Genomic DNA, 26,102 nt, shown 5'->3' on the forward strand with positions numbered 1-26,102 from the left:
GCTCTTCATCCTTGCCCCCTGGGAGTGAGTGACACATGTCAGTGTAAAACATCACTTGTAAATGAACGCTGGTGCAAGAGCTGAGGCGGTTTCTCTGTCTCTTATCAAGCTTTGCCCCCGCCTCCACCCCAGCATGACTGCTCAGGCCAATCCCACTCTTTCCACCTCCAGAAAGTTTGGACGATGTTGTGGTGTCTCATTGCTTCTCAACTGTCATATGCTATTCATCACTGCAGGCCAGTTATTAAAGAATGCAGACTATAAATGGTCAGAAATCAAATGGTAAAACCAAATACCAGTGATATAAAATACAGATATCCACTATTTGGAGAACACTGATCCCCAATATCTACAAAGCAGAATTTTGAAAGGAATATTTAGAATTTGTTACTGAAACTCTAGTCAGAGCTGGGGCTGTTCATGTGCCTTAAGTTATCTCCTTATTGTACTGTTGCAAGTCAAGATTGATCCCAGGCCCTGAATAACTACTATTCAGTTAGCACTTCCCAGAGTTGGAGGTAAATGCTTAGGAAGCTAAGACTTTAGATAAATGTACTTTGATTTGTAGTATGGTGGAATTCCAAAGTGAAACATGTCACCTCAGGTGGCCAGTGTGTGTGTGTGTGTGTGTGTGTGTGTGTGTGTGTGTGACAGATTTGGAGCCATCCCTCCACTCACTCACCTCTGCTGATGTACCATACTACTGACAGCATTACTCTAAACCAACTTTATGAGCAGAAATCCCTCCTCTTCTCCCTTTCTCCTCTTCCTCCGGCATGGCTGCTGCTACTGCTAGGTACAGCAACAGTCTCATTCACCACTAACTCAGCAGTAAAGAGTAAGCAGCATGGAAGAAACTGGCAGGTGGGGCAAAGGAAGCATATGCACGTATGAAGGTAATGGTATTTGGTGCTCTGCGTACCAAAACAATATGGGCCATTACTGAGCTTTCCTGTGCTTTTGCAGGAGCTTGTGAGGTCCCAGGCTGGACAACTGTCACTGAATCCCACCCCCATCGCAAGCTCTGGGATCAGAGAGAGATTAATGTGAAGTCTACAATAAAGCACATTTTAGCTCCTATACAATAACGTGGCCATTCCCATTTCAGTGGCAAGACCACAATACCCCATCCACACATAAAAGCAGAAAGTGGCATTTTAAATACTGAGCTGCCTCCAACTTACATGGTCCAGAGCTCCTGTCCTGAAACCAAATAGAGTTCTCTTTGTCCCAGCTGGGACAAAAGAGTGAAAACAACCATGCTTTTTAAAATAATAATAATAATAATAATAATAATAATAAATAAATACATAAACAACTTTATTTGTTAGCCGCCCCATAATAAATTGTTTCAGGCTTTAGAGTCTAAAATCCATCCTATTGCAACTAAGATTGTCAACCTTCTGGCTTAATAACATCCAAGGTCAAAGGTAGAATGCTTTACGCATTTTGAACATTTTCATTTCATTGCCTGTAAGCTGTTCCTTTAATTTAAGTGATAATAGGATATTCTGAGGAAATTGATCGATTTAAGATTAGCAAACCCTTTTTTCAGTATTGGAACAATGATCAAGATGGTGATGCAGTTAACATTATGCATTATAGAAATAATATAGCAATAGCAATAGCACTTACATTTATATACCGCTTTATAGCTGGAGCTCTCTAAGCGGTTTACAATGATTTAGCATATTGCCCCCAACATTCTGGGTACTCATATATATTATAGAATATATTATAGAACATTGTAGAAATATATAAACATTATAGAAATAATAGCATATTTTCTAAGAGCATGTTCAAAAGGTATTGAGTCTTTTGACAACTGACACCAAATGGATGTTTGTGACAGGAAACAGGTGATGTGACAAATACTTCAGAGATCACAGCTCATGATTTAAAGCCAGTATTTAAAAACCCACAGGAACCAAGATTAAGGTTCTAGTGGGGCTGAATAGAAGCCTTTTCCACCCCAGAGGTGTGTTTAGCACTCAATCTATCTCCCTCTCAGCTTTTTAGGAGGAGTTTAAAAAAACCTTCCCCTTTTTATATCAATTTTAGTTTGCTTCTGAGTTTACATGCTTAAGACTGGAGTGTATGTGGCTAAACGTCAGCATAAATTGGCATATGTTATGTACACATATACACAAAGTTTATTTTTTATTTATAATATTTACATCTGGAGCTCAGCTTTTTCCTCCTCACTTTTATCCTCTGCACAGTTCTGTTGAGGTAAGTTAGGCTGTTGAGGTAGGTTAGGCTGAAAGAGAGTGACTTGCCTAAAGGTAGCCATGGCTGAGGAAAGAAGGATTTGAACCCACTTCTCCCCCATCCTAGTCCAACACTCTCACCACTATACTACACTGCTCCTCAAGGGTTCAGTTGCAGGAGGGTATTGACTGCAGGAGAAAAAGGAGATTCCAGTCCTTGATTTACCTATGGCATTGCTGGAAGACTACAATCTCTGCCAATTTGAGTTTAATCTTGTTCATTTCAGTGTCTTGTTAACTGAAGCTGCAATCTTATGATCACCACTGACCACAATGGGGCTTACTTCCAGGTAGACATGCATAGGATTCCACTGCAGTATAAAAATAGAGACTTTTTAAAATTACCTAATTATTCTTTGGTAGGGGTTATGAGTGAGTTTAATGGGGTTGTCTCCTAAATTTCCTATAGTATTTTTAGTAGTATTACTCCACTAATCAGCTCACCATTAGGTAACCTTGTGATTTTTATTCTTCCTATGTGAAATAGTTTGTTTTTAAAACCTGCTTAAAGGTTTTAAATGCTCTTTCACTGGTTGAGGTGATCATGGCATCAATCCTGCACAACCTCACTATAAGTTAGAAATGCCCCCCCCACACCGCCGCCAAAAAAATCACCCTCTTATATTGTGTACCAGTATAGGGGGGAATTATCCTCCCCACTTTAAAAAAAGTGTGTGGTGGGGGGACTTGCAGTGAAGGGAGGGGGAGCAAAGAGTGGCTGGTCAGTGTCCTCTACTCTGTCTTTAGCCCTGAAAACAGGGCTTCTCTCAGGGCTGGTGAAATTTGGCTCATTATGTAGGGAAGGAGAACTGTCTTGAAAATAAAAAGGGAACTGTTACACTTGAATGGTATAACTCATGCCTCTCAGGTAGATTGGTCCTGTTCTCTTACCCCATAAACGTCAGCTCCTCAGCTGTGGCTATTTCTACCCAACAGTTGCCTCCTCCATTTTTACCTCACAGCCACTAGGCCTCAGTGCTGCTATATGGCTCTCATCATCCTCCAGCCTTGTACATCATAAGGGGGAGTAGTTGCTGGATTCCAAATATGGGTCAGAGGCCCAGGACTTCTAACAGCAGTATTATTATTATTTTATTTATTTATTTGATTTGATTTGTATACCACCCTTCCAAAATGGCTCAGGGCGGTTTACAATTAAAACAAACCACTAAAACAGTAAAGAGCTAAAACAAAGTAAAAAACAACATAATAATTAACAATTTAAAAACATTTTAAAACAATTAAACAATTACAGTGATTAAAAACCCTGAAATTGGGTTTTGAATTTTAAAATAAACCATATATTAAAAAACCCCAAATTTAGGAAGCTGAGAAAGCTTGGGTGAAAAGATGGGTTTTCAGGTGTTTTTTGAAAATTGCCAGAGATGGGGAGGATCGTATCTCAGCAGGGAGCGCATTCCACAATCTCGGGGCAGTGACTGACTGAGAAGGCCCATCTCTGTGTAGCCACCAAACGGGTTGGCAGTAACTGGAGGCGGACCTCCTCAGATGACCTCAGTGGGCGGTGGGGCTCATAATGAAGAAGACGCTCTCTTAGATACCCAGGGCCTAAGCAGTTTAGGACTTTGTAAGTTATAACTAGCACTTTGTATTTTGTCCGGAAACCTATTGGCAGCCAGTGTAACTCCATCAGTAAAGGAGTAATATGGTCCCCCCGAGATGACCCAGAGACCAACCTGGCTGCCGCATTCTGAACCAACTGAAGTTTCCGGACTTGTATGACATTCAAAATGGACAATTTCACCAAGCATATGGATGGAAGCAGCACCTGCTTATATTTTGCCTGTAATTCAGCTGCATGACAGCCAGGACTTCAGTGGGTGAAGTTCCAGTCTCCCAAATCTGGGGGAAACTCCACCTACTGAGTTACTGCCTGTCATCAGCTATTGACAAAGCTCCAGGCACAGTGGAAGCATGGTGATTTTTATAGTTGAAATTACTTGTTACCTGTTTGGGGGGCAAATAAGATTTTCAAGCCTTGATTTCAACTGTGTATGAGCAGATTTCATGAAACAAGAGAATACCAGGTGACTTGTAATTACTTTCTGGTGAGAGATGAATAAAATATTTGTAGGAGACATCCCTATTATCAAAAGGAGGGCACTGTGGGCCTGGAATCTTTTAAGTACCTAGCAAAACACCTGCTCCACCCCACCTCCATTTGGAAAGAAGATGCGAGTGGAGGGCCAGAACCATAACTGGAGAAAAACAAATATTCTTCCAAGGAGCACAGATGATCTGCAGCATGTCTTGTGTGGATTCCCTCCAATCTCTTCCCAGACACCAACAGGAGATTATGCTGAAGAAACAGAAAACAGGAGGTATAAAGTTAAGCTGACATCACAGAAATAGCAGCGTGTCCACTCACTAGAATCACAGAACTGATGGCCTAATGTTGAGGCAGGGCCACTGAAGCCTCCATCCCAACATAGATCAAACCACATACTGTATAAACATGTTATAAGCAAGTGCACTGCTGGGAGGTTCCTCCAGTACAGTGGTTCTCAACGTGTGGGTCCCCAGATATTGCTGAACTACAACTCCCATCATCCCTAGCCCCATTGGCCTTTGGTTACAGATGCTGGGAGTTGTAGTTCAGCAACATCTGGGGACCCACACATTGAGAACCACTGCTCCAGTACAAGGGACTCCCGATGATAACTCAGACAGACACTAAGCAATCTGATTTGAATGAGAAATTCCTCCCTGAGCTCCAAGTCTGGCTGACATTCAAACTTTGAGCAAAACCATGCTGCAAAGTAAAACAGGGATACCCTCTGAGTTCAGATGAGACAACCAATCACGGAGCAGAAGTTATTCTCATTCCAGGCACATCAGTGAAATCCCCAAGTTTTTGAGCTCAAAGAAAAACAGAAAGGGGAATCCAACAGGAAGATTCTTCCTCTTTGAGACAGGTGTCAGCACCCCACCACTCAAACACTCCCCTCCCCCACTTACCCTCAGTGGAGCTGTCCGACTTCTGGTCACTTGCTGCAAAAAAGGAGAAGAGAGGGGAGTCAGGATTATGGTCTGCAATGTAGGGAGGGGACTCCTGTCTCCCCAACCCTCTTCCCCCACCAATATGCCTTTACCATCAGATTTGTTCATATGCTTAATTAGAAACCACTTCAGGTCAATCATAATTCTACATGCAAATCTCTTAAGCAATAAAAAGGAGTAATAGTCTAGATTATCTTTTACTTGTCCAGTCCCAAAAAGGCAGATACAAGATTCTGGACAAGTCTCTCCAGACACATTGTGGGGGTCATTTGAAAGATGTGAATGAATTTTATATTATGTCACAACAGCTTTTTACCAACTTGGAATCCATCTGAGGCACAAGAAGTGGGAGTTTCCAGGCATCACTATTCAGGGAGCAGACGCCACATACAGGGCCCCCTCTGAGCCCTCACCAGGTTCTGGGGCTCTTGCAGGTCCATACCGGGACCAACAGGCTCTCTCAATTATGATCAGCAATGTTTCTTCCCACCCAAGATATCCAGAAGTTAAAGACATTCCTCTGCTTGGTATGTTCCTAGATTAGTCCAAAGGAGGAAGGAGGCCATCTGAAATTCATGTGCAGAGTTGAAGCAAGCCAGCCTTGGGTTCAGGTCTCAAGAACCCTACAGGGATCTCTTCCTCCCTCTGCTTCTCTGCCTGCTGCTGCTTTTCAAAGTCTGTCCCTCAGCCTGGCTCTCTAGGCTTCTCATGGACCAGAGGAATCTCCTTGCCATTTGTAGCTGCATTCAGTGGCCTGTCTCCTCTACAGCTTCAGGTCTTAGCTAATGAAACCAGGGTACACCTCCCCCAACAGTTCACCTATCCCTCCCTTGGGATTGCCCAGATTTGGAGTAAGATGTCAAAGAGAGAGGTGTCACTCACTTGCTGCTTCTCTGTAGCCAGCTCTTCGCCCTCTTCCTGCAGAGACAATCAAAATGTTAGGACCTGAAGGGGCCTCCAGACATCCTTCAGCCCCTCCCTCTGCACCAAGGTGGAACTCAAGTAAGGCTGGGAAAGCCTCCTGCCTGATGTCAAAAGACTTCACTCACTTGCTGCTGCTCTGTAGCCATCTCCTCGCCATTTCCCTGCAGAGAAAATAAAAATGTTAGAATCTGAAGGGGCTTCCAGACCTACTTCAGCCCCTGCCTCTGCACTCCTCAGTTTCTTCCCAACAACCTCCAAGAAAGGAGTCCCTGAAGCTTCCCAGGCAAGTGCTGGACTAGGAACAGTTCAAAGCCCTGTTCAGCCATGAAACTCCCTGGGTGAATGTGGGCCAGTTGCTTCTCTCTCAGCCCAACCTATCACACAGGGTTGTTGTGAGGATAATAATAATCATGTACACTCTTCTGGCTCCATGCAGGAAGAGTGAGATATCAATGTACAAATCAAACTAGGTGAGGAGGAAGGAGAGCAGGAATTGAATCTCTTATTTGTTTGTTTGTTTGAAACATTTGATATACCACCCACTCTGAAGACTCTGGGTGGTGTACAAAAACATGCAAAACAAGACAGCATTAAAATTACATTCTAAATAAAACTAAAGTAACTAACAGAGGGGGAGAAAAATAGATAAACTACAGGGTAAAAGCCTGGCGAAAAAGAAAAGTCTTCAATAATGATTTAAAAATCGACAAGGAAGGAGCTAAACGAATCTGCAGGGGAAGGGAATTCCAGAGAAGTGGGGCGGCAACCAAGAAGGCCCCTTCACAGGTCCTAGCGCCCCAAACCCTCTTGGAAATCAGGGACCAACAAAAGGGCCATCTGAGCAGATCTGACCGGATGGGATGTAACTGGATGGAAGAGACAGGTCTGTAAGTAAACAGGTGCCAAACCCTGCAAGGCTTTGAAGGTCAAAACCAGGACCTTAAATTGAACTCGGTAGCGAATAGGCAAATCTTTTATCACTTAAACACTTTGCAAAAATTTTGCAATTCGGATTTTTGCACTTTGCAGTTCGGCTTGGGACCATGGCACTGGGAGAAGGAATGTTCAACTATTCCCCTTGCACCGTTTCCTCCCTCACCCCCACCAAGAGTCAGCATAGTTTGGGCTCTGGACATTGAGGGCTGCAAGGAGGGAGGGGAGCAGAAAGGTCCACCCCATGTCCCAGAGTCAGGGCATTATGTGAACTGCCTCATGGGAAAAGGCATCTCTCCCACAAATCCCACCCACAACATCATCTGTCCCCTTACTAATTGTTCAGCATGTGCTTTTGATTTATTTTTTTAAAGCAAAGTAATATTTATGCAGAATGAGAACTGCACTGTAGTCCCTGAGATCCAAGTAGCTGTACAGTATTTAGGTCAAAGTTTGGCCTGGATTGGTGGGGGTGGAGCTAGACTAGATCCTATTGGGGATAGGGCTGTAACTTAGTGACAGAGTGCCTGCTTTGCATGCAGAAAGTCCCGGGTTCAATTCCTGGCATCTCCAGGTAAGTCTGGGAAAGTCTGCCCAAAACCTTGGAGAGCCACTGCCAGTCAGTGTAGACCAGGGCTGCTCAGCTTTGGCCCTCCTGCAAATGTTGGCCTACAACTCCCACAATCCCTAGCTACTGGCCAATGTGGCTGGGGACTAGGGGAGTTGTAGTCCAAAAACAGCTGGGGGGCCTAAGTTGAGCAGGCCTGGTGTACAATAATGAGCTAGATCAGTGTTTCTCAACCACCGGTCCACGGACTGGTGCCGGTCCGCGAGGCATCACTAATAAAAATCACCCCCCAAAAGAAAACAATTCTAAGAACATAAGAACAGCCCTGCTGGATCAGGCCCAAGGCCCATCTAGTCCAGCATCCTGTTTCTCACAGTGACCCACCAGACGCCGCTGGAAGCCACAGGCAGGAGTTGAGGGCATGCCCTCTCTCCTGCCATTACTCCCCTGCAACTGGTTCTCAGAGCCATCCTGCCTTTTGAGACTGGAGGTGGCTCACAGCCCTCTGACTAGTAGCCATTGATGGACCTCTCCTCCATGAATTCTGGGCTGACAGGGGCCACTGGGAGCTCTCCAGAGCTCATTTCCAGGCAGCCCTTGCTGCTAGATAATGTTCATTGCACTTCCTCGAAATGAACATTATCCAGCAGCAAGGGCTGCCTGGAAATGAGCTCCGGAGAGCTGCCCAAAATAGCTTTTTGGGGGGTGCCTGGGGGTGAGGGTGGCGACCCCCTTACTAACTACTGGTCCAGGAAACTGCGCATGAATAATGTACTGGTCCATGACTCCAAAAACATTGAGAAATACTGAGCTAGATGGACCAACAGTCTGACTCAGTATGAGACAGATTCCTATGTTCCAACATTCCAGCCCCCTGAATTCATAACCTGGGTGTTTAAGTAGTCCCCAGCGGTGAGTTTAATCCCAACCGCTAGAGAAGCCTATCCCTAAAGCATGTGCTAGATGACCTTCAGGCACTACCCAGCCCACGTCCAAAGTAATATTGGCAGAGGAAGGGGCTTGTGGGCAGGATTCCTGAATGAGCCCCTGGTGGCGCAGTGGTAAAACTGCCGCCCTGTAACCAGAAGGTTGCAAGATCGATCCTGACCAAGGGGCTCAAGGTTGACTCAGCCTTCCATCCTTCCGAGGTCGGTCAAATGAGTACCCAGAATGTTGGGAGGCAATATGCTAAATCATTGTAAACCACTTAGAGAGCTTCGGCTATAGAGCGGTATATAAATGTGTAAGTGCTATTGCTATTCCATGGGTACCAGCTGCCACGTCCGATATGCCTGAGCCATCAGCACAGGGTCAGGGAGCAGTGACCACCAGACCTACACCTCTGCCCCAACATGTGCATTCACAGTGTACTTACTGATATAGAAGGTGATGCCAGTCACGAACATGAAGGTAACAGCCAAGGCCCCCACGACACACCCCACAAAGATCCACACTGGGACTGAAATGAGAAAAGAAAGTGATTGAGTGGCACTCCCAAATAATCCTCTTAGGTTATGAGTAAGGCTTGTGCATTTACTCATAAATGCACTTCCGGATGTACCCAGAAGTAGTGGGCGCGCCTGTGCACATCAGGTGTGGGCGTGCGCATGGTGCACTCGTTAGCACACGCGACATGTGTGCGCCAATGCACCAGCTACTTCCGGGTACATCCAGACAACGGGGCAGCAGGGAGGGATGCTGCCGCCCCAATGGACTTTTGGGAAACCGAGCACCAGTGGGGGAAATGTGGCCGGGGGGGGGGAGTGCACCCTCCCCCACTCTTAAAGTTATTCCCCCACCCTCTGCTGTGGCCCCAATATCAGGGAATCTATTCCCCAGGAAGGTATATCAGAGTTCAGCAAAGCTTCCAATACCTCTCTTTTTAAAAATATGTTTTGTGACCTTTCATAACTATGTTATGGTATGCTATGATAGCAATAAAATGTATCCATTGACCATTCAATTTTCATGTGTTGTGGTATTTTCAATGCTTGCAATGTTTTTCAGTTGTAGGCTGCAATGATTTTGTAAAGAAAGTGGAAGGAGTTTGCAAGATATTTATACCCCTGCCCCCAACAGTCTCTCACCAGACTCCTCCCAGGCAACATCCACAGGTGTCCCCAGGCTGTCATGCTCCACACGGCAGTGGTAGCGGTCCCTATCCTTTGGATCAATCTCAATGCCAAGCCAAGTGTGGTAGGTTCCATCTGGGTTGGGGCCTTGTCCATGGAAGGTGCTCTGCTTCCAGACTTCCCCATCCTTCATCCAGTCGATCTCAATCTCCTTGGGGTAGAAGCCATGGGCCTGGCAGACGAGAGTTTCCATGCCATCATAGCCTGCCTTGTGTATCACCTTCACTGCTGGGGGTACTGTGAAAACAGTGACATCAGTATCAACAGTGGGGTTCTCAGTTGACTGGCAGGATGGATAGGTTAATAACATGAAGTAAGCCCGTGTGGACATCGAGTCCCACACACTCTTCTGAGACTGGATACTCCATATCTGCACAAGATGAACAATGCAAAAAAAAAAAAGTGACTTTTTCTTCCTCTTACACAGAAAAAGCTCAGATATAATGGAGGACATCTATACTAACTTACTCAATGCTACTACTTAGGAGTTGCTCTAGAGCAGGAGTTCCCGATCCTCCAGATGTTGTTGAACTGCAACGCTCATCATCCCCAGCCACAATAGATCATGGCTAGGGATGATGGGTGTTGTACTACAACATCTGGAGATGATGGGCATTGTAGTACAACATCTGGAGGACCACAGGTTGGGAACCCCTGGTCAAGAGAACTACTTAGTTCCAACAAGACTACTCAACAGCAACTTAATCTGGATGTCAGCCTATAATGAGCAATTCTGTGACTTATTCAGTGAGCCCCCTCTGGGTTTGAGGGCAATTTTCATCAGGCTGAATTGGATCAGATTTCTGAAGGCCCCACCTGAACACAACTCCAACTGATCCTGGCCATTCCTTGCAATGGAGAAATGCTGAATTGTTCAATCTTGGCTGCCCTAAAATTTTCATTCCTCAGTTCTTTTCTTAATCCACATTTTAGTTTTCAATTATTATTTAATATGCATTTCAGTTGATCAAGCACACTGCAATGGAAAAGAGAATCTGACACTCCTGCTGCTCTGACTGGCTTCCTTGAGTACAATATCTGCCTCAAATGTCTTCCAAGAATGGGGGCAACCTTCGAATTAGACTAAGGATCCTACCTCGTGTTCACAAGTTCCTCTTTCAGAGGGTGAAGAAAGGAATGAGAAGCAGAAGCAGGAATACATCAGAACCAGGAAACCTACCAGGGAGGTGGTTGGACCATTAGATGATGAGGGAGTGAAAGGGATTATTAAGGAGGATATGGAAATTGCAGAGAAGTTAAATGAGTTCTTTGCATTTGTCTTTACAGCAGAGGATACAGAGTGTATACCTGTGCCTGAACCAAGCTTCTCAGGGACAGAAGAACTGAGTCAGATAGAGGTGGCAAGAGACGACGTTCTAAACTGTTTGGCGAAATAAAAAATTAACAAATCACCAGGGCCAGGCGGCATCCACCCAAGAGTCCTTAGAGAACTCAAATGTGAAACTGCCGAACTCCTTGCAAAAATATATAACTTATCCCTACAACCAGGCTCTGTACTGGAGGACTGGAAAGCAACCAATGTAATACAGATTTTCAAAAAGGGATCCAGGGGGGATCCGGGAAATTACAGGTAGGTTGGCTTAACATCTGTTGCAGGCAAATTGATGGATAGCATTCTCAAAGCATAGCCACGGAATGTGGTGACTACCACACTTTCACGCAGACCCACTAACACAAGTGAGGCAGGAAGCAAAGGACATTGCTGGAGTTGAGTAGCAAGTCCAAGGAATGGGAGAGGGGCAGGGGTACATTCTGCGACCCCCCAAATGGCTTCTAAATCCATTACTTGAGGCAACTCTCATTTTTTCCTCGTGAGGGAGCTCCCTGAGTTACTTTAATCTGAAGAAGAATCTTCCTGCCCACTACTATAGCCTAAAGTGGAACAATCCCAGGCTTTGCCCACTGCTCAAAATTAGATTCGGAATCATGGAAGGAGCAGAGGGTGGGGAACACTGCAGAGAAGAATGGCCAGTCCTCCCTCCATAAGCACTGAGCCCCTGTCCCCAACTCACCTTTCCTTAACAGAGCCTCAGTCCCATACTCCAGAAATTTCCGTAGCGACTCAATGCAGGTCTTCTCCAGGAAGGCCTTGTACTGGTTATTGGCCAACTCAGTATTCCACTTCCTTGTAGTCACTTGGGCTTCCTCATTAGCTGCCACCCAGGTTAGGGTCTCCTTGTCAGAGTGAATTAAGTCCCTCCCATCATAGCCGTATTGGAAAAACCCTGTTTTGTGCCCATGTTCAATCAGTATGCAGCCATACATATTTTGCCAGGTATGAAACCCTGAAAAAGACATGCAAGGTGATGGGCATCAGCATCAAAGGCACTGTTCCTTCTAAGGCGTGCGCATGTGCACGCGCTCACAAGTTTTCTGATGTCCGCTCAGTTAATTTTAGATCCTGCTCAGGTTGAATTGGGAAGGCCCCACTCTGAATGCAAATGTGCACACAGTGCCTTGGTACTGCCACCAGAACAAAACTCAAGAGATGAAAAAAATTAGAGGGACCACTGGCCAAAGGCCTGATACCACCCCAGTCTCTTCCCTGCAGAGTCTCTGCTCTTGGTAACCTACATCTCTGCTACTTAGGATTTTATCTCCCACACCCTTAAATAAGAAAAGGGATGGGAGGATAACATCTGTGAGTGTGAGGAGGTGCATCAGGACAGAGGCCAGATGTTTGCCCCCCCTTCCCTCAATTGAGGTTCCTTCAGACCCAGGATGAAATAGGTAGACCCATGTGAACTCTTTGCCCCCCGCCCCCACCCCGCTTTCTAAAAGGACATCTGTTGCTATCCATTCTGCACTGCTAAAGATACCCTCTATTCTGCCCGCTTCTATCTCCAACTATTTGCTTCTTAGTAGGGCTAAAACAACAAAGGGTTTTTGGTGTTTTTTAAAAAGCCAATCATGATGAAAATGGCAGGCCCAAGAAAGTTTTGCTCCATTTCAAAATAACCTCTGTGCTCCAATCAGAATGCAGGTTGCCCTCATCTAAGATAGCTCCCTGCAGTTCTAGCCTCTCCACCTTTGCCAGCCTCAAAACTTCCAAAAGCACAAAACATACTCACCTCTTCTGCATTAAAAAAAAATAAAATGCAGCCCTTTGGCAACATATTGTTTTCACAGTTAAATAATGCTGTGGCTTGATTTTGTTTAAAACTCAGATTCAGTATATTTTGAATCTCTCTAATTTCTAGAGGCTTCAAGACTTTTCTCATTCACTTGGGAGCAACCCCCACTGAACCTACTTGGGCAGACTCAACATGCATTGTACATTTGCTAAAACCTGTTGCTACTTTCTGTTTGGTGCTTGCAGCACTGAAGCAAATGAGAGGACATGCACACGCCTCTCTTTCCATGACTGAATTCTGGAGCCTCACCTCAGCAGAGAGCCAATTTCCCCCTCATTTGACTTTCCCCACCTCTTCTTACAGAGAGAAAGTTACCCACCCCTAACATTTGCCCAGCTCCCCTTTTCAAGCTTAATTTGCAGGGTGGTTTTTATTGCCCCTCTCTGCAGTTTGTGCAGTACGTTCCACTGCTTAATTCTAATTTATCAGTGCAAAGTCAGGACAGAAACACTGTAGCCCTCTGCAGACATTATCAAAACTAGGGACTCCGTATTCGTGTACAGCATCTCTAAGAATATGCTTTGAATCCTCGCCCCAGCATCTTCAATCACAGGAAGAATCTGACCACAAGTGCAAGCTCGTCTCTGCAAACAAATGCTGTAATCGTGGACAGTGGGGAGGGGCTTCCTAGTTCATCAGTGCAGGAGCAGGGATTCAGAGTGTGCTCTCAAGGATGCTGCACACAAGTAAACTATTCTCAGTTTTTTTATAACATCTGGAGAGGGCTGGAGAGGGCTGAAGAATAAATCATTTGGAATAAAGCCTGTCATTAAGGAGCTGTGGTTTGGCCTCCCATTTAGTTTATGGATTTCTCCTTTTCAGGAAACCAAGGTCTGAGATCCAAAGCTCAGAGGTAAGTGGAATGCCACTGTTTGAGCTCTCTGGTGCCCTATGGAGGGGTTTAAGAACAGTAAGCATGTTACTGTTATTTTCAGAGTAAATACAAAAGCCTTCCTCAAGATGGTCCAGAAAAGGGTGAAGAAGAGGCCCAAGCCTGGTTGTTATGGGGATGGGGATGTTGCAGCCAGCATCAGGGTGGTTATGAGGGATACGAGGGTCTTGTGAGAATGCAAGGATTCCCCCATGACAGGAGCACCAAGTTCCACACGGCTGCCAGGCCATCGCTATTGAGCTCCTGCAGAGCGACATTTTAAGGAATGGATGGAAGGGCGGGGTGGGGGGTGTCTGTGCTTGAGGAAGGGAGAGGCTACGTGATGGAGACCACTGTAGGTGGAGCAGAGCCCCCCCCCCTCCGCCCAGGGAACAGGAATATGGGAATTGGGACGGGAGGAATTCCTTGCCCTTTCCCGCCTCCACTCAGCTCTGCTGTGGTTGTAGATATTCTGAAGTCGAGGCAGGTGCCCTCTGAAGAGCAGCTCATTGTTGTGCTCTCTCTGGCTCTCTGTGTCCCAGTACTGGGGATCCTTCTCCTCCACCAGTTTGTTTATCCAAGAGACTAGAGGCACCATCCTCCTGGTGTTGCTGTCATAGTGAACGAAGAGCTGGTCATCCACATACCCCCCAGTGAAGTACTGGGGCAGTCCCTGGACAGGCTTTGAGACCCCCGTGGAGAAATACTTCAAAGAGTGGGAGGAAGAGCCTGGAAAGGGGGCAGAGAGGGGGGCAGAGTTAGGGTGCATCTGCAACGGTGCCTCTAGTCCTTGAGAGCTCCTACCATCCTGGACAAGACCCACTGAGGAGACCCTGCTTGTGTTCCCTCTAACAGGGATTCCCAGATGGTGTCGACTACAACTCCCAGAATCCCCCAAGCAAAAGCCATTGCTGCTGGGGATTATGGGGGTTGTAAGTCAACAACATCTGGGAATCCCTGTTAGAGGGAACACCAATGGAAATGGGGCTGTATAAGCAAGGCAGGATTTCCAGGCAGGAGAGAGAGGCGTCTTCTGGCTAAAGAAGAGGAAGGGGCATAGGAGGGATGAGGAGGACAAACTGACATGCACTTGGAGAGAATTAGTGGAGGAAGCAAGGAAGTCTTTGGGAGGCAATGAGGGAGAAAGAAAGAGTGGGAAACACACAGATAAATATTCATATTTTTAAAAAATATTTATATCCTGCTTCTTTATTAAAAAAAAAACACCCAATGTGGCCAACGTACACACACACAAAGTCTAGATAACACCATAAAAGAAAATACATATACCAATAAACTCATTACCAGCATATTAAATACAGCACAACATTAAAACAGCAGTCACAAATCAGCCAATATTAACAACTTTATCAGGAAGTCATGTTTTAGCCTATAGCCAAAATGTATACAGAGGCTTGCCCAATGTCAACATGTATTTATATACCTCTTTTCAACAAAAGTTTCCAAAGCAGGTTTTAAAGAGAATAAATAAATTAGATGGATCTCTGTCCTCAAAGGGCTCACAATCTAAAAAGAATCATAAGATAGACCCCAGCAATAGGGGTGTGCAATTCGGATTTTCGGGTGATTCGGCTCGGACCCGAGCCGAATCACCCCCGTTCTGTTTTGTGCCCGAATCTGGGTCACCCGAATCACCCTTGATTCGGTTCGGATTCGGATTTAATCCGAATCCGAATCGATTCGGGGGGGTAAAAAGGGGCCCAGGGGCAAAATTTTGGGGTGGTGTGGTAGTGCCCAATGGGTAGAGTCTACCACCCCAATTTCAGGGGGATTGGGCAAAGTCCTGATTTTTTGTGAATTTTTAAAGTTTTAGTGACTTTGGGGCAGTTCGGGGGCATAGCATGGGATTTGGGCAAAAGGAGTGGGGTGGGGTGGTAGTGCCTAATGGGTGCAGGCTACCACCCCAATTTCAGGGGGATTGGGCAAAGGGCTGATTTTTGGTAAATTTCTGAAATTTTCATGTCTTTGGGGCAGATTGGGGCATATTGGGGCAGAAAGTGGGGCCTGGGGCAGAATAGTGGGGTGGGGTGGTAGTGCCTAATGGGTGAAGGCTACCACCCCAATTTCAGGGGGTTTGGACAAAGGGGTGATTTTTTGAGAATTTTTGAAGTTTTGGTGACTTTGGGGCAGTTTGGGGGCAGAAAGTGGATCTGCCCCAAAATAGTGGGGTGGGGTGGTAGTGCCTAATGGGTGGAGGCTACCATACCAATTTCAGGGGGATTGGGCAGAGGGCTGATTTTTTGAGAATTTTTGAAGTTTGGGTGTCTTTGGGGCAGATTGGGGGCAGAAAGTGGATCTGCCCCAAAGGAGTGGGGTGGACTGGTAGATAGTGCCTAATGGGTGGAGGCTACCACCCATCCCCAATTTAAGAGTGATTGGGCAGAGGGGGGAATTTTGGTGAATTTATTTTTATGAGGTTTGTCTTCATAAGGTGAAGTGTGCTAAATTGATTACTTCCTCATATTATTGTAAAATATTATCATACTAGTATTTTTAAGCCCGTTATGATAACGGGCGCTAGCTTTCTATCCCGTCTTTTCTGTCTCTCTCTCTCTTTCTGTCTCTTCCCCCCACCCTTGTCCCCTCTCTCTTTTTGTTTTTTGTTTTGTTGTTGTTCTCTGTTTTTGTTCTTCCTTATTTTGCTTTTACTTTTTTGGGGGGAGGGGTGGATGAATAACGGCCAAAATGGCCCATGAGAAGGTAGCCGCCCCCGCCTATCGCCCTCCCGCGCACCCAGCTGCCGGAGCCCACCTTACCCGCTCCAGCCCGAAGGAGAAGAGAGGAACTCGGAAACAGAGCTATTCTCTGTGTTAAGCTGCTGCCTATACTGTCGCAATGGACGCAATAGGCGTCCTTTGCGTCCATAGCGGCAGTTTGAGCAGTGACTTAGCACAGAGAGGAGCTCTGCTCGTGAGCTCCTCTCTTTTCCCTCGGGCTGGAGCGGGTAAGGTGGTCTTCAACAGCTGGGAGGGCGATAGGCGGGGGCGGCGACCTTCTCATGGGCCATTTTGGCCCTTAATCTTTTTTGGGGGGGAGCGGGGAAGGTGATTTTGGGCAGCTGGGAGGGCGGGTGAGCAGGCGGCGGTGGTGGCTGTGAGCGGGCGGGAGCCTCGTTGGCGGCTTCGCCGCCACCTCGCCCAGCTTCATTTTGGGCAGCTGGGAGGGCGGGTGAGCAGGCGGCGGCGACGGCTGTGAGCGGGCGGGGGCCTCGTTGGCGGCTTCGCCGCCACCTCGCCCAGCTTCCCTGTCCCCCGTCTCGGTCTTCCCCCGCCGCCATTGCCCTCGCCTTTTTCAGGGCGGCCGCTTCTGGTTGCCTCGGCCTCCTCTCGCCGTGCCGCAGCTCATGGCCGAGGCGGCGGCTCCGCCGCCGCCTCGGCCACTTTCCCCCGCCACCACACACCGGCTAATGGCCGCCCGTGGCTGTGGGACACTGGTGTCTGAGGTCCTGTGTCCCTTGGGCTCTTCTGGGCCTGCGCTTCGCACAGGCCCAGAACAGCCCAGGGAGGCAGGGACGCAGATCCCCAACGTTCCAAAGCCATGGCCACTCACTTAGCCTTTTATTATATAGGATTATTGTAAAAGTGAAAGTGGGGTCATGAGAGTTGTTTAATTGAAAAAAATCTCATTTGCTATGATAGTATGAGAATTCACACCTCAGAAGTTTTTTCTGAGGTGTGAATTCTCATTCTATCATAGCAAATGAGATTTTTTTCAATTAAACAACTCTCATGACCCCACTTTCACTTTTTCACACTTTCCTTTACTATGAATAATATGAGGAAGTAATCAATTTAGCACACTTCACCTTATGAAGACAAACCTCATACAAATAAATTCACCATAATTCCCCCCTCTGCCCAATCACTCTTAAATTGGGGATGGGTGGTAGCCTCCACCCATTAGGCACTATCTACCAGCCCACCCCACTCCTTTGGGGCAGATCCACTTTCTGCCCCCAATCTGCCCCAAAGACACCCAAACTTCAAAAATTCTCAAAAAATCAGCCCTCTGCCCAATCCCCCTGAAATTGGTGTGGTAGCCTCCACCCATTAGGCACTACCACTCCACCCCACTCTTTTGGGGCAGATCCACTTTCTGCCCCCAAACTGCCCCAAAGTCACCAAAACTTCAAAAATTCTCAAAAAATCACCCCGTTGTCCAAACCCCCTGAAATTGGGGTGGTAGCCTGCACCCACTAGGCACTACCACCCCACCCCACTATTCTGCCCCAGGCCCCACTTTCTGCCCCAATATGCCCCAATCTGCCCCAAAGACATGAAAATTTCAGAAATTTACCAAAAATCAGCCCTTTGCCCAATCCCCCTGAAATTGGGGTGGTAGCCTGCACCCATTAGGCACTACCACCCCACCCCACTCTTTTTGCCCAGATCCCATGCTATGCCCCCGAACTGCCCCAAAGTCACTAAAACTTTAAAAAATCGCCAAAAATCAACCGTGAACCGAATCACCCGAATTTTTTGTGCCCGAAATTCGGGTGATTCGGCTCGTGCCCGAAAAAATTCGGGGGACATCGGGGGTGATTCGGTTCAGCCCCGAATCACCCAAAATTGTTCATTTCGGGCACAGATCGTTCTGTGCCCGAAATTTTTTGCACATCCCTACCCAGCAACTGTCACTGGAGGTACTGTGCTGGGGTTGGATAGGGGCCGTTACTCTCCCCCTGCTAAATAAAAAGAATCACCAGGCCATTCCAAAGAACTGAAGACACTACTGATGAGGCCTTGCTTCTAGGGCAGGGATGAAAAAACAGCCCTCCAGCTGAACTACAACACCCATCACCCCCACCCACAATTAGTTCAGCAACAGCTGGAGGGCTGAGTTTGCCCACCCCTGCTCTAGGAGATGCTTGTCTGATAAGCTGGGCACCTGAATCAGTGCCTCCGATTATGACTGCAGCATAAATGGTGAGACAAATACAGGCACCCAAATCATTTAGGGTTTTAGAGGTGAGTACCAGCACCCTGAACTGGTCCCAGAAGCACACAAACAGCTGGTGCAAACTGAGCAAGATTAGTGCCACCTACTTCCAACTCAACTGTCTCAATTAGCAGCCAAAGGACTGGACTTGGAACAGCTGAAGTGTCCAAACATTTTCCATGCGCAGCTCAGACAGAGCATATTGCAGTAATATAATATAGAGGTAATTGGATAACTGTGGCCAGATCTGCTTTCTCAGTGGTCACAGCTAGTGAACCAAATAAAGGTGTTCAAAGGTGCTCCTTCTTACTGCATCCCCCAGAAAAGCCCAAGAACTAGGAGGACCCCAGACTGCAAACCTGCCTGGTCCTTCAGCAGGAGAGCAACCTTGTCCAAAACAGGCTGAAGGCCTATGCCTAGACAAGCTTAAGCCCCGACCAACCGCACAACCATCTTGTCTAAATTAAGTTGCAGCTTTTTCCTCCCCATTCATTTTAATGTGTCTATAGTAGCGTGCCAGATGCTATACAGAGACCTCAGAAGCGGCCCTATACCTACTTATAAATTCTACACTGGGGATTGTAGAATCCAGAGGAAAGAGTTGTGGCACACAAGAACCAGACAGAGATGTAGAATCAAGAATATTAATCGTTTAATGAACTAACAATTATTTACAGAAAGGCAAGTGCGCACTGCTTTCTGATCTCTCTGCTTCTAACTAAAACACAATTCAAGAGCTGGGCTAGCCTGGATCCAGGAATGGATTAACCAGGCACACCACCCAGATGATACACAGAAGTCTTTGTGAGAGGGGGAATTATGTCTGAGACTCAAAGAGCCAAGAGGAAAGGTAAGTCTGACTGACTCAATGGAATCTGGTGGGGCAGGCCATCCCTTCACCCAGAGAAACATGCAATTCATCAGGGCAGAAAAGGCAACCCTCCTTTCACCCCAGGACACACACAAAAGCCAGACTGGATGCTGCAGAACATGAAGATTTTTCTGCTAATTTTTTTTTTTAAAGCAGAGAGATTAGGACTCAGCAGCTATGGAAGTAAGCTGCAGGGGTCACTGAGTTCAGATAAAATGGGGAAAGGTGATGAAGCTTCGTCAAAACACATCACCCGCCTGGAACACTCAAATCCAGGGGCGTAACTACTATTAGGCAAGGGGTGGAGGCTGCCTGGGGACCCCCATGCCTCGAGGGGGCCCCCAGAAGCAAGTCACATAAGGCAAGTCACATGACTATATATTGTGAAGTGTGTGTGTGTGTGTGTGTGTGTGTGTGTATCAGCGAGGGGCCCATTTTAAAATTTTGTCTCTGGGCCCACTCCAGCCTTGTTACGCCCCTGCTCAAATCAGAGAACCAACAATTGTACGAACAATCAATTATCCTAGCTATCATCAGCCACTTTTATTGTCGCTGCTGGTACCAGTGACTATCATGGGGTTTTCTTTGGCGTTTTTTTAATTTTGTTTTGCTAGAGCTGTGTGAACCAAGCACTGTACGTGATAGAACAAAGAAGAAGTGCCTGCCGGGTCGCATTTACAGAACATACAAATTGGACAACTCGACTGCCCCAATAAGGATCAGTTTGGGATGGGAGCACCAGCCGCCTTCCCTTGATCAGGAAAGGGAAATACATGAGATAAAGGCTCCATTCCCGCCTGCTCGGGCATTGTGCCGGGTTCAAATTCATTCTGAGCTTTCTCCCCAGCACGGGGAGGGGAGGGGGGGTGGGGGATTTAGACTTGGAGGTACTCACCAAAGCAAAACCCCACCAGAAGGACAGTTGTCTCCAAGATCAGCAGGACTCTTCGACCCCAACACATCTTGATTTGAACTCATCACTGCAACCCACACATCCGGAGAAGTACTAGGAACACTCGCCCAGAAGAATCCGGAGTGGCTATTGGCTGAGAGGGAAATATTCGACCAATAGGATAAATGCACTCCGTGTCCGTCAGTTGTTGCAGGGCAAAACTCTAGCGGGCTGTCTGTGAGCACTGGAGAGAGGAAAAGAAACAGTGCCGTGGCTGACATTCTGCTTAAGTTTACTGGAGATTGAAATCTAGTAGTCTTCCATAGCAAAGGTAGTGTGCCGTCGACTCGACTCCTGGCGCCCACAGAGCCCTGTGGTTGTCTTTGGTAGAATACAGGAGAAGTTTACCATTGCCTCCTCCCGTGCAGCTGAACTTACCAGCGGGGATTCGAACCAGCAACCTCTGAGTCTGGCTTGATAATAAAGCCATTTCCCCACTGCACCATTAGGTAGCTACAGTCTTCCATAGTAGTACTGAGAAAATTAGGCCGGATGTCAGCCATTGTGAAGCACGTTTTTGTGTGTGTGCTGAAGTTGATGTTATTACTATGAATATGTATATGCCACATTTCTGCCAAAGTTCTCAAAGTGGCGTGTATGTGGGGTTCTCAAGATCTAGCTTACAGCTCCAGATGAAACTGGCAGGGGCCAGCTCAGAACCAGTGCTCCGATTCATTCCCTCATTGTGTTCCAGGGCCATGGTTCGGAAAGGACAGGGAACACACTCCCCAAAAAACAACAGCTTATGATGGGGTCTGCTATGAAGATAATTATCCTTTCAACCTCTATTTCCATTTTAAATAGTTTCTGGTTCTTCCTGTTCTGAAAGTGGCCAGATGATGGCTGAAACCAGGTCTTGATTCTGGCAAAATTCCAGGACTCCGTGAAAATGTCCCCTTTAATTTTTATTTTTATTTTATTTTTTTGAAGAAGAACCACCAAAAAAAGGTGGGGGGGCTCTCATTTGCTAAATGGACACTTGGGAATCTGCAACAGAAACAACTTTTCACTTCCTCACACAGAACCTGTGCTGCCCATATTGTGTTGCTGACGGGTTCACCCTGAGCAATTTGAATACCTTTGAACATTCTGTGACATCCTATCAGCCTAGCTAATCACCAACAAGACTTGCAGCAAGTGGAAGTCAGGCAGTTTAGCCCATTTCATGCATAATATAGCTAGAGCAGTTCTCAACTGTATAATATTTAATTCAATGTGAGTGACAATGACAAAGGAATGACACAATTTGGGGAAATAATATGGAGGGGACCACAGCAACATATAAGCTATAGATAAGCTCAGAATCACTAGCACACACAGAGGCAACTTTAGAACAACTATTGAGCTGAGGGGTTGCAAAGAACATAATTAGGGGATAAAGGATTTTGCTGTACATCAAATACTTATAGAGGTAAGGTGATTATATTATTATTATTACTACTACTACTATTATTATTATTAATTCGATTTCTATACCGCCCTTCCAAAAATGGCTCCGGGCGGTTTACAAAGAGAGATAACAAATAAATAAGATGGCTCCCTGTCCCCAAAGGGCTCACATTCTAAAAAGAAACATAAGACACACACCAGCAACAGTCACTGGAAGTACTGTGCTGGGGGTGGATAGGGCTAGTTACTCTCCCCCTGCTAAATAAAGAGAATCACCACGGTAAAAGGTGCCTCTTTGCCCAGTTAGCAGGGGCAAATTGATGCTGTTCGTTTATTTACCTAATAAATACCTTTCTAAGAGGAAAGGTCCATTTTTAAATAAGTTTGAAAATGTCAAACTTATTTAAAAATGGACCTTTCCTCTTAGAAAATACTTTTTCTTATCTTTTATTTTTCTTAGGCCAAATCTTTCAGTCTGCTTTCCAGGCTAGTTTCCCCTTCCTGTCCAAGACCATGTGGCAGCTAGGGAGAAGGTTGCTGACCAGGACCAAGTTAAGGAGGTGATCTGGCTGCTCCTGGGAGGCTGGAGGTAGTTTCCTACATTTCTGGGTGCACTGGGCTTCTTTAAACCACTGAGGCTTTTAAAAACAATTAATTCAAGATACAGGACCCTGATGTAGGATGACTGTATTGCCAGACAATTTGCTGTAAAATTGCAGGGGTGCGGGGGGAAGGGGGAAGCACTTGCTATTCCTTGCTGCCCAATGGAGACATCCCTGAGCACATGATATGCTAGTCTGAGCAAAACACACACACACGGACATCTTCATCTATTTTAATTTATTTTATTAAACGTACAGATATGTAGCACTTTTCTGATAGGCACATATGCTTTTGAGAAACCAGATGGAAAACAAAACTATTCCAAATCTGTCAGGAAGACATTTCCACCCCCATCCCAAATCACTTTGCCTGCTGGAGACAGGATGCTGGTGTTGGACCAGAGCCAGGTAGGGTTAGCAGCAGAAGCCATTCAGGACAAGACTTGGTGGATTCCCTCTGCCTCCTGCTCACACTGCAGCAACTCCAATATTTAAAGAGGAAGGAATCACTCACTTGATGCTACGTTGTAAGTCACTCCTAAATTCTAGCCCTGTCAAATAGTTTGTTTTTATTTGCTTTCCTTTAAAAAAATCATCTTTATATATACTTCTCTAAGGCATACCCGTCCCTAGCAGCTGCCTGGATAGGGACAGGGATGGGGGAGAAAACAGTGATGCCGGCTGGCAGTGGGCCGGAGGAGGTGGCTGGCCGGATGGCTGGCGGGAGGAAGCAGTGGGCCGGCCAGCCAGCGGGAGAAGGCAGCAGGCAGGTGGGAGGAGGCGTCCGCCAGTGGAAGGTGGGCGGCCAGTGGGCAAGCGGAGGTGGTGGGCAGGCAGGCAGTGGGAGGGTGGGCAGCTAGGTGGCTGGCTGGCCAGCTGGCGGGGAAAATAAGTGCCGGTGGGGGGGGGGATGGCGGGTGGACCACCTCCTCACAGAGCATTTGAAAATTGCTTGGGATCTTGGTGGACTACTAAATAATAAATACAGAAGAGGGGCAGTACCCAGACAAAGATGCAATATGAATACCAAAACTATGAGTGCTAACAACGCAAAGTTTTAATACAGTGTAAAGTATGAATTCATTTTTTCTTAAAGAAGTAAAGAAGTGTATTAAAATGGATAACAAAGAGAACAGAGATGAATATGATGGATAATAACTACAATGTGCAAAAAATGCTGTGTCCCCATATACCAAAAGGAAGATGGGGTGTAGTGCTAAGAACACGTTTCACGGCCTTCTCCAGTCCCCAGATAGAGATCATCCAAAAGTGTTCTTAATGGTAATTCTGAAAAGGAGTTCACACTTGGGGGAAACACACAATAAATAAATTAGAGAGCAGCCTACCAACATTTCCTTAATACTAAATAAATGAGCAACATACCAAACAGTCCCTTAATCTATTTATTATTATTTATTTATTTAAAATATTTACACCCCGCCCCTCCAGCGCACTACTGCTCGGGGCGGCTCACAAAAATAAGATAGACACAAGACACAATAAAACTAAATTAAACAAAAAAAGTTGTCAGATTATAAACAGTTATGTATTCAAAAGTAAGCAGAAATGTGAAAATCTAGAAACATTCTATGTTACTCATAGATATCTTTCTAAGAAACAAGCCTTTGCATCACGTCTCAATCCCAATGGTTCTTATGAGAACTTCACTAAAAAACAAAACAGCAAATTATCCTTAAAAATCCAACTCCTCTTTAAACCACAAAAATTAATCTAGATAAATCATTCACCATTTTATATGAGGAAAACAATCTGAAAATACTATTTGAAATGACCGAACAGTAGTGTCCTTCTTAGTAGTATTCTTTTTCAACTACTAATAAACCATGTTTTCTACAATCAAAGCAAAATACTCATATACATAATAAAAATTCAAGTGAAAGGTGAATTACAGATTCATAACTCTTTTGCCATCTTTCTGCAGGCCACCTAGATGGAGCTTGTGGACCACTGATGGTCTGCAGACCGCAGGTGGAGAACCTCTGGCTCAGAGCATCATCTGAGCCCCCTGAAGGGGGGAAACATCTGGGCAAGAAGAACCAATTAAAAATTAAGGACTATATTTTAATAGTTTGTTTTAATAACTGTTTTATACTATTGTTTTTATTGTGTCTCATGTATTTTAATCTGTGACTTTTAAATATTTTAAATTTTGTACACCACCTAGAGATGTACATATCAGGCAGTATAAAAATATGATAAATAAATCACAAATATTTATGCATGATGCAAATTCCATAGAAGTCATTCAGGCTTAACTGAAAGTTGGTATGTTTGGGATCCTGGTGAAAATTTGGCCAGGCGACAATGTGACCATCAAGTGCCAGGTGTAAATATGTACCACCAGACTTTGGAGTACCAGCTTCCACTACCAGGGAAATTATGCCATCAGCAAATAAAAACATGCCTATATTTATTAATTTACGTATATAGCACCCATCTGTGTGGCATGGGGCCTTACATAGGATGCAAGAAAAATCACTGTATTCTGCAGCACACTAAAATCCATCACACAATCACACACAGCCCAGCGAGTGCATTCACAGTTTACTTACCGATACAACAGGCGATCCCAGACACCAGCAGGACAACCACCACCACAATGGTACCCACAATGAACCACAGCAGTGTGGGGGCTGAAATGGGACAAGCATATTTAGACTGGCAGCAGCTCTTGAAGAGCTCAGGAAAAGATCCTTTAACTGGAAATGTTGGGCACTGAAAGTGGGATATCACATATTTAAGTCACAGAGCAATGGCCTTCTCTTTAGTGGCTTTGATAGAGTAGGATTCCCTCCCCATGGGAGGAGAGCTGGTCTATGGGAAGTGAGCTGGTCTTGTGGTATGAACTGTCCCATTTGCTAAGCAGGGCCCACCCTGTTTTGCATTTGAATGGGAGACTACATGTGTGAGCACTGTATGGGGCTGCTCTGGGAAGAGCATCTGCATGTAGAAGGTTCCAAGTCCCTTCCCTGGCATCTCCAGATATGGCTGAGAGAGACTCCTGCCTGCAACCTTGGAGAAGCTGCTGCCAGTCAGACAATATTGAGCTAGGTGGACCGATGGTCTGACTTGGTAGAATGCAGCTTCCTATGTTCCTATGGCCTTCAGGAAAGCTTCCAAAGCTTTTTCCTTTTAAAAAGGCCTTGACCAGTCTTATACAAAAGACCCATGTTTATCCCCTTCCCTCCTCCATCAACACCTGTCAGGGCCTACAGTTCAGAAATGTTTCCAAGAGCCCCTGCAGAGTAGGGATGTGCACAAAAGGGGCTGGGTCAAAGTTCGACAGCGGGGCAGGGGATGGCTTTAAGGGCAGGGGTGCTTGCACCTACACCCACCACCCACACCCACGTAAGTATGTAAGAGCCCATCGGGGCGGTGGCATATCTCCCTGCTGCCCCATGCCGCCATTTACCGGATGTCACTGGAAGTAGCAA

The 26,102-nt window shown here is 46.0% G+C and overlaps 2 protein-coding genes across 16 annotated transcripts in view; both read right to left on the reverse strand.

Moving 5' to 3' along the window:
• Positions 1–1,299: 1,299 nt before the first annotated feature.
• LOC128347541 (class I histocompatibility antigen, F10 alpha chain-like) lies at positions 1,300–22,348 on the reverse strand. Of its 5 annotated transcripts, none has more exons than XM_053302474.1 (8): positions 20,600–22,348; positions 11,882–12,154; positions 9,804–10,085; positions 9,092–9,175; positions 6,341–6,376; positions 6,174–6,205; positions 5,250–5,282; positions 1,300–4,590 (listed from the first exon to the last, which is right to left on the reverse strand). In XM_053302474.1, the coding sequence occupies exons 1-8, from the start codon at positions 20,664–20,666 to the stop codon at positions 4,381–4,383; spliced, it is 1,017 nt and encodes a 338-aa protein (XP_053158449.1). In that variant the 5' UTR covers positions 20,667–22,348; the 3' UTR covers positions 1,300–4,380. The 5 variants fall into 5 exon arrangements, with proteins under 5 accessions (XP_053158449.1, XP_053158454.1, XP_053158453.1 ...); XM_053302476.1 differs by having other exon boundaries at positions 4,453–4,590; positions 6,174–6,209; XM_053302479.1 differs by lacking the exon at positions 11,882–12,154.
• Positions 22,349–22,874: 526 nt separating this feature from the next.
• Positions 22,875–26,102, reverse strand: part of LOC128347540 (H-2 class I histocompatibility antigen, Q9 alpha chain-like) — a 34,771-nt gene continuing 31,543 nt past the window's right edge. For 4 of the 11 annotated variants that reach the window (XM_053302462.1, XM_053302464.1, XM_053302463.1 and 1 more), the window contains exons 6-7: positions 25,221–25,301; positions 22,875–24,690 (exon numbers count right to left, since the gene is read on the reverse strand). In XM_053302462.1, the coding sequence (XP_053158437.1) occupies positions 24,653–24,690; positions 25,221–25,301 (119 nt within the window). In that variant the 3' untranslated portion in view covers positions 22,875–24,652. Of the gene's footprint in view, positions 24,691–25,220; positions 25,384–26,102 lie in introns of those variants that run through there. The other 7 variants (XR_008317588.1, XR_008317589.1, XM_053302468.1 and 4 more) reach the window with 7 other exon arrangements.

Source organism: Hemicordylus capensis, chromosome 2 (genome assembly GCF_027244095.1).
Source record: "Hemicordylus capensis ecotype Gifberg chromosome 2, rHemCap1.1.pri, whole genome shotgun sequence".
Lineage (NCBI taxonomy): Eukaryota > Metazoa > Chordata > Lepidosauria > Squamata > Cordylidae > Hemicordylus > Hemicordylus capensis.

Coding starts and splice junctions, on each gene's coding strand:
- LOC128347541 (XM_053302474.1), bottom strand. CDS start 20,666: ATGTGTTGGGGTCGAAGAGTCCTGCTGATCTTGGAGACAACTGTCCTT. Junction 6,377..9,091: donor TGGCATCACCTTCTATATCA/GTAAGTACACTG, acceptor TTTTCTCTGCAG/GGAAATGGCGAGGAGATGGC. Junction 6,206..6,340: donor TGGCTACAGAGCAGCAGCAA/GTGAGTGAAGTC, acceptor CTCTGCAGGAAG/AGGGCGAAGAGCTGGCTACA.